This window comes from Epinephelus moara, chromosome 2, assembly GCF_006386435.1.
Source record: "Epinephelus moara isolate mb chromosome 2, YSFRI_EMoa_1.0, whole genome shotgun sequence".
NCBI classification, from domain to species: domain Eukaryota; kingdom Metazoa; phylum Chordata; class Actinopteri; order Perciformes; family Serranidae; genus Epinephelus; species Epinephelus moara.
The window spans coordinates 28,737,935-28,753,565 of NC_065507.1; the positions used below are offsets into that span (position 1 = coordinate 28,737,935).

General features: G+C 41.2%; 1 protein-coding gene across 1 annotated transcript in view; it reads left to right on the top strand.

The window, feature by feature from the left end:
* robo1 (roundabout, axon guidance receptor, homolog 1 (Drosophila)) overlaps positions 1-15,631 on the top strand; it is a 267,974-nt gene that overhangs the window by 101,683 nt on the left and 150,660 nt on the right. Inside the window, exon 4 of the mRNA XM_050062181.1 lies at positions 4,795-4,887. Within this exon, the coding sequence (XP_049918138.1) occupies positions 4,795-4,887 (93 nt within the window). The remainder of the gene's footprint in view (positions 1-4,794; positions 4,888-15,631) is intronic.

Genomic DNA, 15,631 nt, shown 5'->3' on the forward strand with positions numbered 1-15,631 from the left:
CGTGACTGGTAGACGGCGGTGGGTGGGGCAACAGGCCAAAACACAAATTTAAAACATAAACATGATTTGCAGACTGTAAAAATGTTTTTTAAATGCGAATATTCTGGCCGTACTATTGTTGTCGATGAGATCAGTATTTTATCTGAATATTATTCCTTAGTCTCTGTGACATATTAGGAGGATTTTATGACTATTTGCTTTAGATTTCTTACATATAGCTCCTTTAAGTCCCAATGTCCTCAAACAAGGCAACAAGAAAGTTCCAATGTCTTCCAATGAGTACGTCCTTATTGTTGGGTGTCTTAGCTTGTTACTGTTGCTAAAATTGGTCTAAATGTCATCAGGTTTTAGACCTTGTCCACTTTTTGTATCGGGATCGGCAGACTGCAGAGATAGCTGCCATCTTGTTTTTCATGGATTAGTACATTGTGCTCTTACTACCAAAAGATGGCACAAAAAAGTGTCCACGAACGAAGACAGCAGGTCTAAGTTAAGTAGAATGAAGTATAAGGTCAAGTAAATCCAAAATATGATGTTGTCAAGTGAGGACACAGGGTCTCAGGAGGATATATCCTCCCAGATCCTACACATTGGACATTTAAAGGCATATTCTCAGCAGATTGCTTCGACACCATGTCCTCACATAGATACAGTTATGGTGTATGTAGTGTCTTCCCACAGGTGGCTTTAATTACCATGACAACAACAGCAGCCAGTGAGGTGATGCATGCATTGTGGTTTTCTTTTTAAAGTAAAGCTAGATTTGATATTTGAGTTGTTATTTGATGTTTTTACAGGCAGAAACACCACCTTCTTATTCACACAGTATGTTATTCATCTCCAGATTTGAATCTCAGGGGCTTTGTGGTTAAATGTGGCTGTTGCCACGTCTTTTTTTTTAAATTTTTTTTAGAGTTATAGTTATTTTAAGAGTTACAGACAAAAATGCTGCTCCACTTTGACTTTGTCCTTTTCTTTCTCTCTGCTGCAGTGTGCACTCACTGCGTATGTATGTATTATCTCAAGGCCTGATTAAAACTCCATTAGTCATGCAGAAAACAAAGAAAGTGTAATCAAAATGGAAATGAGTGTAATGGTGCCGTGGAAACAGATGAAGCGGACAGACTAGCTTCTGCTGAAAAAGACTTTTTTTGGGGGGGGACTTTTTTCTTCTGTTTGTCTCCTTTTGTCTGTCTTCAGTAATAATGAAAGCTATTGAATCCAAGTTCAAAATGATGAAGATACTCTTAAGATGGCATTGTGGACTGTGCGCCTAGGAGCAGGGACCTCATTTAAATGAACTTGCAGAATGAAGTCCACAAATGAACAGAGGGAAATCGTGTTGGCTTTGCCCCACAACTGGCTTTCTTGCTGTTCATATTTTCGCTCTGTCATCAGGCAAAAAGTAAACAGATGTTAGGGGAGAACATTTTCCAAGAAACCAATTTAATCATTGAAATTGCTTGAGGTCATGCTACAGAAATATGCCGCCTCTCTGATCAGGCTGTGTGAAGGAACTTGTCCTACAGCAAACAATCAGTCAGTCCTGTTAACAAGCCCCAGAGTCAGACTCCCCACACTCATCATTTTAAGGCCATCCATCATTTTATACGGGCTGCCAGGGCCGGAGCGCTGCTGCCAATACATGACAAGATGACAATGAGACAACAGCTATAGCCTCTCCAGCTTCTTCCCTTACATCTATTAGGAGCTCCCAGCGTTTGTCAAACTAAACAACCTTGACTACAGAAGCAATAAGTTAGACATCAGGTTTATTGCCGTGTCAGGTTGTACAGGGGGTTGTGCTGATTGGGTCCACGTCGCCACAGTGTTGCAACCAACCACTCAAGTCAAATCTAGTTAGAGCAGACCTCATAATTTATGACTACAGTATAGAAACAGAGCCAAACGCCTGCGTGGCACCCTGTGGATCAATCCATGAAGAAAGGCTTGTGACCCAGAAAAGAGGACATGCTCTCATGTTTGAGGAAGGCTCAGGGCCAGGACTGGGGCCAGTTTTGGGGCCCAGAAGGAATGACTGGAGGGAGGCAGGCCTGCCTTTGTATCTTTTGGTAAGCAGTCAGTTATCTGCACATGTGCCCCATTAATTAGCCAACAGGGGAGCTGGGTGCAGTGTTGAGGCTAAAAGGGGGTAGTGAGGCAACACTGGGGTCCTGACTTTCTGATGCCCCAAGGGCAGCTGGGTGCACCACCTGTTAATGAGCTCTGAAGTGGGCTCTAATTGGACCACTGACTGTGGACCACACAGGGATTCAGACAGAGAAAGGGTCCACATGAGGACATAAAGAGCAGATACAGTTAGTAAGGCCTGATGGCAAAATAGAGATATCATGTATTCTAATGGTAATATTTGTATTGGTTAAGGCTCTACTATTTTTTAGGTGTCTTTGTCAAATATGAAATTTAATTCTCCATTATAGGCTTGATATGTATTAAGATTCGATGAGACTATTATGTCCAGTCAGTCAGTGTGTCAGACATTGGAACATGTCATACAGCAGGTCTATTGGATTGCAAATTCAGTTGGACTGGATTTTAAAATCAGGTAATGTAGAAGTGCCAGACATTTTCAGCAGCCTTTAAACCAATGCAAATAAATGTTGCAAAAAAAGAGCTATCAATGCTTTCAATGCACATAACCATATCAAGTGGCAATAACAGGAACCAGTAACACTCTACATCTGTCTCTACCGGTGTCTCCTTACCTCCCACTCCCCACATCATCTGATTATATTTTCCATCAAGGTCAAAGACAAGTTTTTTGCCTATTCAACCACGGCCTTGATCATTTGAAAAGCTTCTTAGCACAGTCTGAGCTGAATCACATGAGAAAATGATTTGTGAATGATATGATTGGTGGTGTCGCTATACCGATCCGTACATGCTGCCTGATCAATAGTGCCCATGTGCAACTCAACAGTGATGAAAAGGAAGCGAGATGGCTCATTTGTTATCTACTTCCAGACACTGTATGTAGTTTGTATATTTTGTCAGGCAACTATATCAGATTTATGTACGCTGGGCCACTCAGATGTTGCTTCTGGGTCGGATGTGGCCTGCTGGCCACAGGCCCGTTGTACACTTTTGTATGTGTTTTGGTTTGTACGTGATTGTTAGTGGTAGTGTGTGTGCTTTTTCCAAGACAAAATATAAAAGGCTCCTTGTTTTTGAACAGCTTTGCATTCTGATATTTGTTCCAAACTACTTTTTGTTTCCTCTGAAGCAGATGTTGCATTTGTTTTTAATTTGTCTGTTTTGAACAGATTGAAAACACTACATTTATCTGACTGGTGTCATGCTGTAAGTGTCAGACAGTGCGTCAGACTCACGTTGATGTCTGTGTTTCTTCATGTCAAGCGTGTACTCATCTCATATGTCATGTGTATCATCGCACTTCATTCATGTGCATGACTCCGAATAACCTACGTGGTTATTTTTTGCGTGACTCAGAGGCTCTGCTCTCCTGTAGTGTTGTCAGTCAGACGCTGCTGTTTGGATAAACAGACAGGCAGAGAAGTGCCAGATAATAGGTTTGGCCCAGCTTGAGGCCCTTTAACTGTCACATTAATTTGCAACACCACAGGAGCAGCAGGGGAGGAACATGATCACTGCATTTTGAATGTCTTTTTTTGTGTTTTGTATCATTGATGAGTCCAAAACTGTTGTAAAGTGGGATTTGGGGTCATTGCTGCATTTGGAAAGTGTGCTTAGATTTTAGCTGTCAATTCTCTAATGGAGGGAGGGGCAGATGAAGTGACGGGTCACCCTCTTTTTTACACTCCGGTGATCTAAAGCACTCTCCAGTGAACGATTCTGTCTGCCCGTCTGCTGTTTATCAGAAGTGATGCCAGATCTCATTGAGGAAACAGATACTTCCGACAGACTGCCTCTCAGTTAGCTAAAGGGGTTGGGTGCTCTTTGATTATGATTCCTCTTACCTCCCCACCCCAGCCACCCGCCCCAAATTAACCCCTTGTCAGTGGGCCACAAAGAGAATGGGCATGGCCGAGTCTGATTTATTTCACACAGAGCCATCATAAGGGCCCAGTTGGCCTGCCTTCTCCCCCATAAGCCATTTCCACCCTGGCCCTCTTGGCCTCTCCTTTTCTCACCACCCCCAACTGTTCCGCCCTCACACCTCCTGTCGCACACACTCAACCTGTCACTCTGGAGAAGACACAGGCACAAAGACGGGCCTGAATCAAAAGGAGCTGATTAGTAATTAATGGTGCATCAGTGTATTTGCATCAAGACGGTGTGTGTGTGTGCATGCAGAGTGGCGTTGTCAATCATGCAGAGTGTGCCCTGGCCCTCCCACCTCTGTCCTGCCCATGTGCTCCCTTTGGGGTGCAGCCACTTATGGCTATTGATATGGTAGAGAGGACTCTGTTTTACACCCACACATTTACACTCCAACACAGGACAGGAGAACAACCTCCTGCTGACCCCAGACAAAAAAAGCTGCAGACTGCATCAACACATCATTCTGATGGATCTCTACTCATCGACTGGTTGACTTGTGTCATTTTGTTTCTACCCAACACACTTGGATTATACGCAACTACTGAGATTGTTAATGTTTGTTGGCTGCAATGTGGGTGTTTGGATTCTGCAGCCAGAGACAGAGTTTACAAGGATGGAGCCCGGCGCTTCTTTGTGTGTTGGCTCTCTGCTTGTGTCAAGGATGCAGAGGGCTGGAGGTTTGGACCGTGGGTGGGGAAAGTGGGCAGAATGCGTCTGGGTTCTCAGTCCCTGTGGTGTTATTGTTGACAGAGACGGGAGTCGCTCAGGATGGGGCCATTGAAGGGGCAGCAACACCAGCTCCCACCACCGAACACGAGGATGACAACTCTTTGGGCTACACAGGTACTGCTGCTGCTTTCTCATTACGTGTCCTTGCATACATACGTCACCACTGGGAAATGTCAAGTTGATCCTGGGTGAAGGAATGACTTTGGGTTATTTAGTACAAACTTCTCTCACTGAGACAGCACACATTTAGACTTTTTTCACGTATAATCAAGCAAGGCATGTGTTGTCTATCACCCCGGGTATACAAACCTGTTATATAGAAGCCTACTGTTGAGAATAGTAATCAAAGAGATTACCTAATACACTAGGGGAGCCAATTGTTTACATTTTTTTTAACAGAATCCCCCCACGGCTGAAAAGACTGTTTAAATAAGCTTCATTGTCAGAAAACAGTTTCCACATAAATATACATTTGAAATAGGGATGTACCGATTGTGAAATTGTGGGCCAATCACAACAATGCAGCTGACACCAACACCAGTGCTTTTTGTTTTGGTTGTTTATTTTGTTTCTCCTGTTATTTATCTCCCCTTCTGTGCCAGAGAAATAAAAAAAATCTATTAAAAACATTATACCTGACTTTTTTAAAGGCATTCAGCCCCTAATTAGACTCTGAATGAGCACAAATTCAGTCATACACATTTATGCAACAACCTTGAATATGACATGTAAACATCTTTTTTGGAACTGCCTCAAAAAGCGTTTTTACTATGAATTAAGGCTGTCAGTTGATTAAAATATTTAATTGTGATTAATCACACGATTGTCCATAGTTAACTCCTGATTAATCACACATTTATTATCCATTGTAAATTTGCCTTAAAGGTATATTTTTCAAGTTTTTAATACTCTTATCAACATGGGAGTGGACAAATATGCTTGCCTTATGCAAATGTATGTTTATTATTATTGCAGCAATCCAAAACAATGACAAATACTGTCCAGAATATTTTCCCGAGTAACCTCAAAGGTACTGCTGAGAGCATACCATGGCAAACTCAAGCTCAGCAAGCAACAACATGTGGACATATTAACCTGAATGTAAGAGTACTTAGCAATAATAACACAATATACTGTCCAACTTTACACTTGTAAAGGTTAACTAAACATCCCTTTGTTTTAAAGCAGCTTGACGTACTCCGGTGGTAACTCAATTCACATCGACAGCAAATGCAAATAACTTTGGCCTTGTGGAGAGGATCATCTGGCAGGGATTGGAAGCTGAACTTGACATTCAAATGATGCTTTTCTTTATCCATTTCTGCTTGCCATCCATAGCGTTACCTCTGCATCACTTCCCGATTTCCCAAATTACGGGGTGGGCTGAGGGTCATAATTACAGAAGGTATGTGCGTTAATCGCGCTTCAAAAAAATTAGTGGTGTTAAGAAGAATTTCTGTTAACTCCGTTAACCTTGACAGCCCTGCTATAAATAAAATGTCATATTTACCTCTGTAAGATCTATTTATTATTGCTGTGAAAACATCAACAAATTTCTCCCTCAAACAACTGTATTTATTTTAGTTTTCTTTGTCAAAAAACTACATTTTACGAGGTTGCATTTGAACTCATCATGAAAACTTTATAATTTACCATCACCCAATAGTCATTTTTACTGAATAGAGCTTAAACATGTAATATTATAAATCAATTCAACCTCTATCAGCTGTCTGTCTGTTAACAGGTGCTGTTAACTAGCTCTCCTACGCCGATGGCAATATGAATTTGTTGTTCACAATGTAGCATAATCAGAGAAAAGATAGGGGCGTCCTCTGATGTGTCGATCATGAGTTTACTGTGTCCTTTTGTCCCAAAGGCGCCCCAGGGAAGATCTCTGTTCTTTCCCAAAATTGTTTTCTTTTGTCTCCAGGACAACATTAGTCTCAAGCACTGCTTTGTGGCCTGCACAAAGTTGATGTGACAAGAGAAAAAGATTGGCCACTAACATCAGTGAATGTAATTTTGTTTGCCCATAGGCTGATAGCAGTCAACAAGTTGAATATGGGCCAATACAGATACTTGAATCGGTGCATCTCTAATTCAAACATGATCTTCATGTTGTTGCTGCTCAGAGTTTCTCAGTTTTGACTGTCGAAAGAGGAGAATTATGGGAAAAAGAGGCACGCAGCGCTACTCCAAATGCTTCAGTTAGTGCAGCCGGTATCTCTTCAGACCACATAGCTCTGTGGGGAAATGAAGAGCCGGAAATGGAGACCTCACCTGAGGGACTGGTTTGCACACACATGAACACACACATGAGCACACACAAAGGATCCATGTCTGGAGTAAATTAGTGATGACACATGTGTTTTGGTTGAGGGTTTTTTTGGGCCCTTTCCCCAGAGTAAGAGTAAAAAGTGTTCTCAGTGTGTTGTCCCAGCCAGGGGACCTACCTCAGGTGATTTACTGGACCTCACACAGCTTCAGCAAATGTTGTGCAGAAAAAAGGAAGTCCAAATTTACTGCCAAACCTGTTACAGTATGAGCTTCATAACTGTGTGCGGTGGCTTGGCAGCTCTAGATTTCATTTTGCTTGAAATTCAGACAATAACTGACAAAACCATACAATTATCATCAGTATCATGCTGCGGCTTTTGTCAGTGATGCCAAGACATTTCAAAAGTTTGAGCCCAAACAGCTATTAGTACAGGAATCTTTCAATTTAAACTCTGAGTTTGCCATATAGTCAAGGATCCCAGTTTTCAGCAGACTTGGCTTTGAATGAGGCTTTAAAGAGGAAAATCATGTTATATCTGCCTCACTGCATTTGGGTTCATCTTTAGAATGATAAATCTGTCCGGTGGACAGTGCCAAGAGTTCATCTTTAATCTGGCCATTTAATCCCATCTGTGCATGAAAATGAAGGAAATCGATCTGGCCCAGTCAGTGAATTGGAAATGAGACTAATGTGCCCTAATACCTCAGTCTGCCGCTGATAGAACAAAGTGGCCGGCTGCCAAAGACTCCATTTCCAGAGAGCGTGACTCTTTGGATGGAACGTGAGGGTAATCTTGACAGCTGCCAGTTTCAGCTCAGGTGAAAATGGAATGGGCCTTCAAGCGTTACAGTGAAGAGTCTTTTAGGTGCCTAGTTGTTTTAAATTGTGTCTTTGTCATGTGATCTCAGTGACCCTCATGGAGAAAGGTTCATCAATTTATGAGTAAGTGTCAATTGTTTGTCTGATCTCACTCTATAGAAGAAGAAGGGTGGTATGTCCTTGTCATCCTTACACAATGACCTGTTGGCAGGGGCGTCGTAGAGGGAGAAAAGTGGGACTGATTACCCAGGGCCCCAATGGGAGGGGGGCCCTCAAATGCCTGGAATGAAAAATCTGGTTTTATTTGCATTTTTTTATTATGCTGTAAAAAAAATAGTGGAGGCTCTTTAAGGTCCCTCTCACCCCTTAAAAGTGCAGAATGGTTTAGTCTGCCCCTGCACTAGGAATCATCTCTAAACAAAGCTGGAGCTGAGTGACTGACTGCTCATGCTGCTGGAGCGCCAACGTACATTATCATGTCTTCCTCCAGAAAGGAAAATCAGGTTGCATAAAAGTAAAGAAAGAAAGGAAAGGGAAAGTAAGCATACTGACATTGTAAAATAAAATTTAAAAGGTGCATTGAGAGATGGGATCAAGCGGGAAGGGGCGGGGGGCCCCCAGCGACTGCTTATGTACAGGGCCCAGACTTTGGTGCTGCGCCCCTGTCTGTTGGTGCTTTCACTTGATTCTGAAATAAAGGATAGATGTGTGTGGAGTTGAGTGAAGGACTTTTCATCAGTGTGACTAATACCGTAATCTGACCCATTTTTACATCATATAAAACCAAAAACAGCTGTAACAGTACTAGCCAATGACACGGTAATGTCTTATATGGTAGTCACCTGGGATTAATACAGCCTACTGTGAATTTTATAAGGAACCACATGCTGACCTGAAGTTCGCAATACATTAAAAGTGTTTTTTAGTGGTCCCCCAAGACACTGACTCTCAGCCAGCTCTAAATTGTTTCCCGATATCAAAGGGCTTTGCACAGAACTTCACATCCATAATAAATGAGACTGACCTGTGCGAAGGCAGTGGATTAGAGAGGCACGCTAAAACTCTCGCACTTACACTTTGCTAGCCGCTGCTTGGCAGGCAGACACACACAGAGGAGACAGGTCTTTGGTTCTTCTGCCTCGACATGAAAGGCTGAGCGTGACTTCAGAGAGCACATCAGCACTCACATCCTCCCTCTCCGCTGACAGCTACCATTGCGTTTGTCACAGATCACAAAGGACGGCAACTTCAGAGAGCTGCTCTGTTTGTCAGGTTATGGAATAAAGATAGGGAGAAAGTGAGGGAATTTAAGGTTGCCGCACAGTCACCACTGATTGTCTGCAGAATAAAAGGGTCCAGACTACTGTAATGCTGCATTTTATTCTCCTCTCAAAGCGGTCGCCCCATAATGTCTACAGCAAACCATTCACTATACTGACTGGCTCTTATCTCTATGGTAGAAATACATGCACAGCCAGTGATGAAGATAAAAGGAGTCTGTGTGTGATTATGATAACTTGTTCACACTTGCATCTTTCGGCTTGCCAGCTGATGCTACTGAGACTAAGAAGACCTCTGTGTAATTCATACTAGAGCGATACAGTGCTTGTTGACGTGTTGCAGGGCATAAATGATGCAACATCATATCTTATCGCCCCCCTCACCCATCTCCCCAGCTCTCCTTTCTGCAAACAAGTTAAACATAAAATTGTCTTTGTCTTCAACATCAAACATTTGGGCACGCTGACATTTCTCTCAAACAACATAAACAAGCCTCAGATGAGTTCTGACCTCCGGCTGCTACAGTGAGAACGCAAACCATCACTGAGCTGTGAATTCAAAGTGTTGTGTGACACAGTTCTGTCAGCTGACACTTTGTCACATGCCACATTTTCACTGAAGTATACATTAGCCTAAAGCCTTATTTATACTTCAGTAAGAATGTGTCATCCAATATGCCACAAAATTCAATATACAAAACCAACTGTGAGTGTTAGTAAAGGGGTGTCGTATTGGTTTTTGTAAGTTCACAGCTGTGATTCATTTGGCATTCTTAAGTAGAAAAGTTCAAACTGGTGAGAACAGGGTGATGGCAGCTTGCCCCCAAACATCTGGCAGAATGGTACAAATGCTTTGGTAAGACATTAACAGATCTACTTGAATTGTTTGCAGACATCAAAACACTGTGTGCCAATTTTTTCTTTGCAAATACTTCTTCATGATCCATGTATACACATCTGAAGGAAATTAGAAAAGGTAATGTTCCTGTATTGACCCAGTATGTGCTTTTGGATTGGAAATATTGCACAAGCACTATGATAATTGAGGCCAAAAAAGCTGGAAGAAACAGATTTACGGGTCGAGTCAAAAGCAAAAAAAAGAAGAGTTTTTACTAATGCTGATGACTGTTTTTTTAATATTGGTCTTTTAATTGAATGTGATATTGACCTTGACCCCCAAACTTCAAATGAAAGCTGTCTCAACATCTCTACACACTAAAACTATTCAGCCAAATTTGTCAAAGGTAGAAAAGTGGTATTGCATTTATTAAATAGGTATTCATAAAGTTATTTTAATGGCTAAGACACATGATCAATTACCAGAATTGGGGGAGAAAATTGATACAGCATAGTATCGTAGTGACGTATCGTCACACAATGCAAAGTATTGCTTTTTTTTTAATATAAATTATTAATGCTACAAATACAAATTAAACTTTAGGTAGCCCACTAATGTATGACTTAAGTTTATTGAGTTTCAGATTTTTTTCAACTATACAAACCACCTCAACAGAAAAAAAAACACTAGGCAGAAACAATAAATAATGCAAGGATTGACTTATAGATAAAATAAAAACTAATAACCATAATGATAAAACAATAAATTGAAGTAAATCAAAATACCAGTATTAACATGACATCTAAGTAATCTTGTCAGAGTCCAGCCAAACCACTGTTAAATGTCCATTCACAGTCCATGACAGGTGTCAAAAAAGTGTCCATGTAATAGTGTCCATATAAATGTTTCTTTCCTCCAGCTGCGCCATCGCCACGTCCACCCACCTACAATCAATTGCTTTTTCAATCCAGTAGATACATTTTGCTGCAAAAAAAAATGACTAAGGTGAGATGAACACACTAAAATCTTTATTTTATTAGATGAAACAAATGTTGACAAAGTTTTCTTTTGGGGACATAATTTACAGTTGAAAAAAGTTAATAAATTGCAATATATCACAATTTATATTATCGCAATACTCATCATATTGCAACATATTTAAAATCACAATAATATTGTATCGTGACTTGAGTATTGTGATAATATCGTATCATGGGTGATTCCCACCCCGATCAATTACTTGACCTATGACCCCTAAATGCACTTAAATAGTAGATCCTACCTTAGTTTAACCCTAAACAGCTATATAGGTAATGCAAAGACAGAGTGCAGTAACTACATTTACTGTGTTTTGCTTTGGCTTTTGTTTGAATTTTGTAGTTACTGCAATTTTTACACCCTTTTTTTTGACTAGAACAGAACAAGATGGAACCAGGACATTTTGTCATGAGATAAAAGTGATATCCAAAGGTAGAATTTCAGTCATGACTCAATTTTGACCCAAATTGTAGTTACTGTAGTTTGCCTTTAAAGAGCAGATCTGACTGAGTTTAACCATAATCTGCCACACTGTCATTATTTTTAATAATAGGGATGAAATGTTTCATGTATTATTTATGTTTTATTTGTTTACTCAGCATTCAAACAAATGTAAATGCGCCTGGGTTAGCTAAAATATTATATATATATATATATATATATATATATATATATATATATGCAATCCTGTTGCTTGATACTATGTATCCCAGAATAATAATACTACAGTATGTACAATAGTCAAAAACATATACCATATATTTAAGATAAGCAAATACAATAGAGTTATGAATACAGTCATAGTAGAATTAAATAAAAGTAGCAACGTTCTGAGAGCTTTGCAAAGTCCCTCCTTGCACATCAAATAACACTTTGTCAGATGCTGTTCACATGCATATAAGCGACAGCCAAGCCAGTTTAATAGGAACAAAAATCAGCAGGACATGTTGCTACAAGTTGTTGCTCACAACACTTCCATTGTTTTGTGGAGGAATAAATAATTCTTAGATCACTGCACAGTTAATCTCTGCACAGAGCTTTCTTGTTCACATTGGTGCACAGCTAAAATAATTTGATTTAATTCAGGTGACGCTTTTGAGCAGAGCATATTACTACAAATTGTTGCTCAACTTTATAAGTGGTGTCTATTCTCCACTTATTGATGCAGAGGTGGAGATACAGGGCACTGACAGCTTTACCGTGAGAGAGATGGAGAGCTCTACTCTCTATTTGTCCTTTGCTCTCATTACTGAGCTGTTGCGCCGGCCTTGAGTCCCCACCCTGAAATCCAATTTCTTTGACAGTGTCACCCCCACATATATTACCCAGGAGTCACCACAGCATCACAGCGGCACGTCTCCACGACACTCGCTTATGTTCATCAGTCTTAGTGCCATGATAATCATGATACAGGAAGCACAGAGAGTGCTACAGGCTCAGCTAGCTGCACTCTCACATATTATCCTCACCAGCAGTGGTGCTCATTTCCTACCAGTGCAACAATAGAGACAGATCTCTGTCCACGCCGCAAGGAGCGATACACATGAGATATAATTAGTTATAACCATGTACTAATGTCCTACACGCAGTTTCCCCACAGCCTCTGTGCTGCTGAGGCCAGTTGAGGTTTTTTTTGTTCCCCATCCAATCTCTTTTCATCTCCCTGATCCACACAGCTTAGCTTAGCACCGTCCCAGGAAATGGGTCTATTAGCCATTCTTGTCAGGATAGATAGTGGAGTAATGTGGTCAAGAGGCACTGGAGTGGGGGTAAGATTTGAGATGGGAGTTAGCGCAAGTGCGCAAGGGTCGAAAGCACAAAGACTATGAGGTGAGAATTAAATTAGAATATTCAGATTCACGTTTCTAGTGTCCTCATGATAATTGGGAAGAAGATTGGATAGGGTTTCACTAAGTGCTAATAATCAGCTGCTCCTGCCCAGTCAAACACACTTAATTTCTTAGTGAAAGGATAATAAGTGTTTTCTTGGGATGTAAATGGGTCACATTCTTCAGCGTCTCCAAGAGGAGAGGAGGAAATGCTGTAGCTCCTCTATCGCACACACAAACTTGTAATGTGTGACCCCTTTGTTCTCCATCACTCCTACACATTACAGTGCAATGCAGACAAGTCCAAAGTGGAGAAAGGTGTGATAGAGAAGGGAATCTTTCACATAGGACACCAGAGTCAGGCACCCCCTGTGTGCTGCTGGTAACCTATCTTCAGAAATACATGACTTCAGTTACACAGACTGAGTGCATTCAAAAATAGATTCTGACGATCTGCTCGGTTTCCAAAGCATGTTGTTGTACCTGTCACATAATGCTAAAGAATAACTACATTACCATAAAGCAACAATAGTGTTAACACCAAGCCCCTGTATGCTCGTCAGGCCCAAAAACTCAGAAGTCAGCAAAAAAATTTTTGGCACAGTGAGCAACTTTAACACAGGTGAATGAGGGGCCATCTTGGAAAGCAGTATCCAGTTTTTCTTAAAGATCTTAAAGCTCCAGTGAGTAGGATTTCAGGGGATATGTTGGCAGAAGTTGATTTTTATATGTAAATAAGTATGTTTTCTTTAGTGTAGTCTCACCCAAAAATAAGAATCGTCATGTGTGCGTTACCTGAGAATGAGCTGTTTTTATTGACATAGCAAGCAGGTCCCTATCCACAGAGACTGCCATGTTGCACCGGCATGTTTCTACAGTAGCCCAGAACAGACATACCAAACACTGGCTCTAGATAGGGCCATTCGTGTTTTCGCGTCGGCCACCATAGTGAGCAGCCCCTCTTTGATGAGAGCGCCAGGAAAACACTAATTTCTTTAATGTGAATAAAAGGTGAGCATGCGTTAGCAGGTGCTAGGTTAGCAGCCTGTCTCCAACATGCCGCACAGCCTCAAAGAAACATCGATTGGTCACACGAAACTGCTTCATCCTGTCCTGTCCAGTTTAGATAAAAGGGTCAGTTTGTTTTGAAGAGGAAGAGACCTCTGTGGGTAATTTTGCTCCTGGCAGAAAACGATTTACACTGAAGGAATTATTACCAGGAAAAGTTTCAGCTGGTTGCAGTCTGCAGCTAGATGCCACTAAATCCCCCTAAATATTACAGTACACACTGTTCCTTTAGCACACCTGTGTCAATACACTGTCAGATCAAGACAGCAAACTAGAGTGTAAAATATTGTATTAGCATAGTGTCCTTATTTGCCAAAAGCAGTTACAGCCACTCTGTAACATATAGCGAGGACTGAGTTATTTTTTTCTTGGACAACACCAACTTTGACATATATTTTATAGTGTTAGCTGTATAACAGCTGTAACTGCACAGCTGTGTAGATATGGCTCACATAAGGCGTACCTCATAAAATCCAAGCCACTGATGAATTTTAGGCACAGCTTCATCAGCCAGAGAGTCATTATTTTGTACAATAGAGGGTCAGGAGTGTTAAGTGAATGTTATAGTGACTCCAGTTCTTTGTCTGCTGCCCAGTCCTATGGCTGACTGAGTTTTCAGAAGTGTTATTCATTATAAAAAGCATGTAGCCTACTGTTGATACACTTCTGATAAGTCATATGTTGTTGTTTTATTGTTTTACAGTGCATTTATACATGCATCCATGATATGATCGGCTATGTTATAGTCAACTTGTTCATTGGAAACAAGCTGTTTACTGTAGTTTCTGGTAATACACAGTAATTGCAGAGGAACTGTGGGTCCCTCGTAAATTAGATCTTTGTTAAATGATCCACCCACAGCAGCGTCTTTCCAATTACATGACAAAACACCTCGCCTAGTTTATATGTTCATTTCCAGAGCTGACGCTGCCTTCAGATCAATTAGCCATCTTTATGAGCAAACACATAAGGAGTGCTTACCACCCTGTGTGCTCCTCCCAGCAGAAATTACCCTAATAACTGTCAGCCATGACTGACGGCTTGATGATCTGTAAAATCATTGCCGGTTTTATTGGTGGTGATGTGATTCGTGCAAAGTCATGTTGTACATGAGGTTCAGTCACAGCCAATATTAAGCTTGTTTCTCTGAGACTCTGAGTATGAGCTGTAGGGGGCTGTGGAGCCTCAGCGGTGCGGCTGTGTTTCAGCAGGGCTCAGCGTCTGTGTGTGAGAGAGGGGAATATCATGAGATTGGGAGGGGGGCTGTAAATCTGAGCAGCACCTGCTCCCTGGACTCTGGCGCGTGGTGTGAGGTCAGCAGCGCCAGATATCCCATCGATCATATTTATTACATTCATCACAGCGCCAGTTTGTTTTGGCAGCTGATCGCACCAGGGAAAGAGACAGAAAGAATAGGCTTTTTATTTGAGAGACAGGGAATGCTTTTAGCATGAGCAGTGTCTTTGCATTTTTCTCTGCTCGGGGTCTTCAGAGAGAGATCAGTCACTGATATTGGCTCGAAGGCCCCACTGAAACCACAACTACTGCAGAATGATATTCTAAGTTCAGTTCTGGAAAGTTTCTGGAAGAAATAACTTTGAAAAAAAATATTAATGTCCCATCAATTCTCAGCTCTGTGACAGTTTGGGTTTGCTTTTGAGGTTTGTCAAGAATATTGAAAAAACAATTTGTATTTTTACTCCTTTGA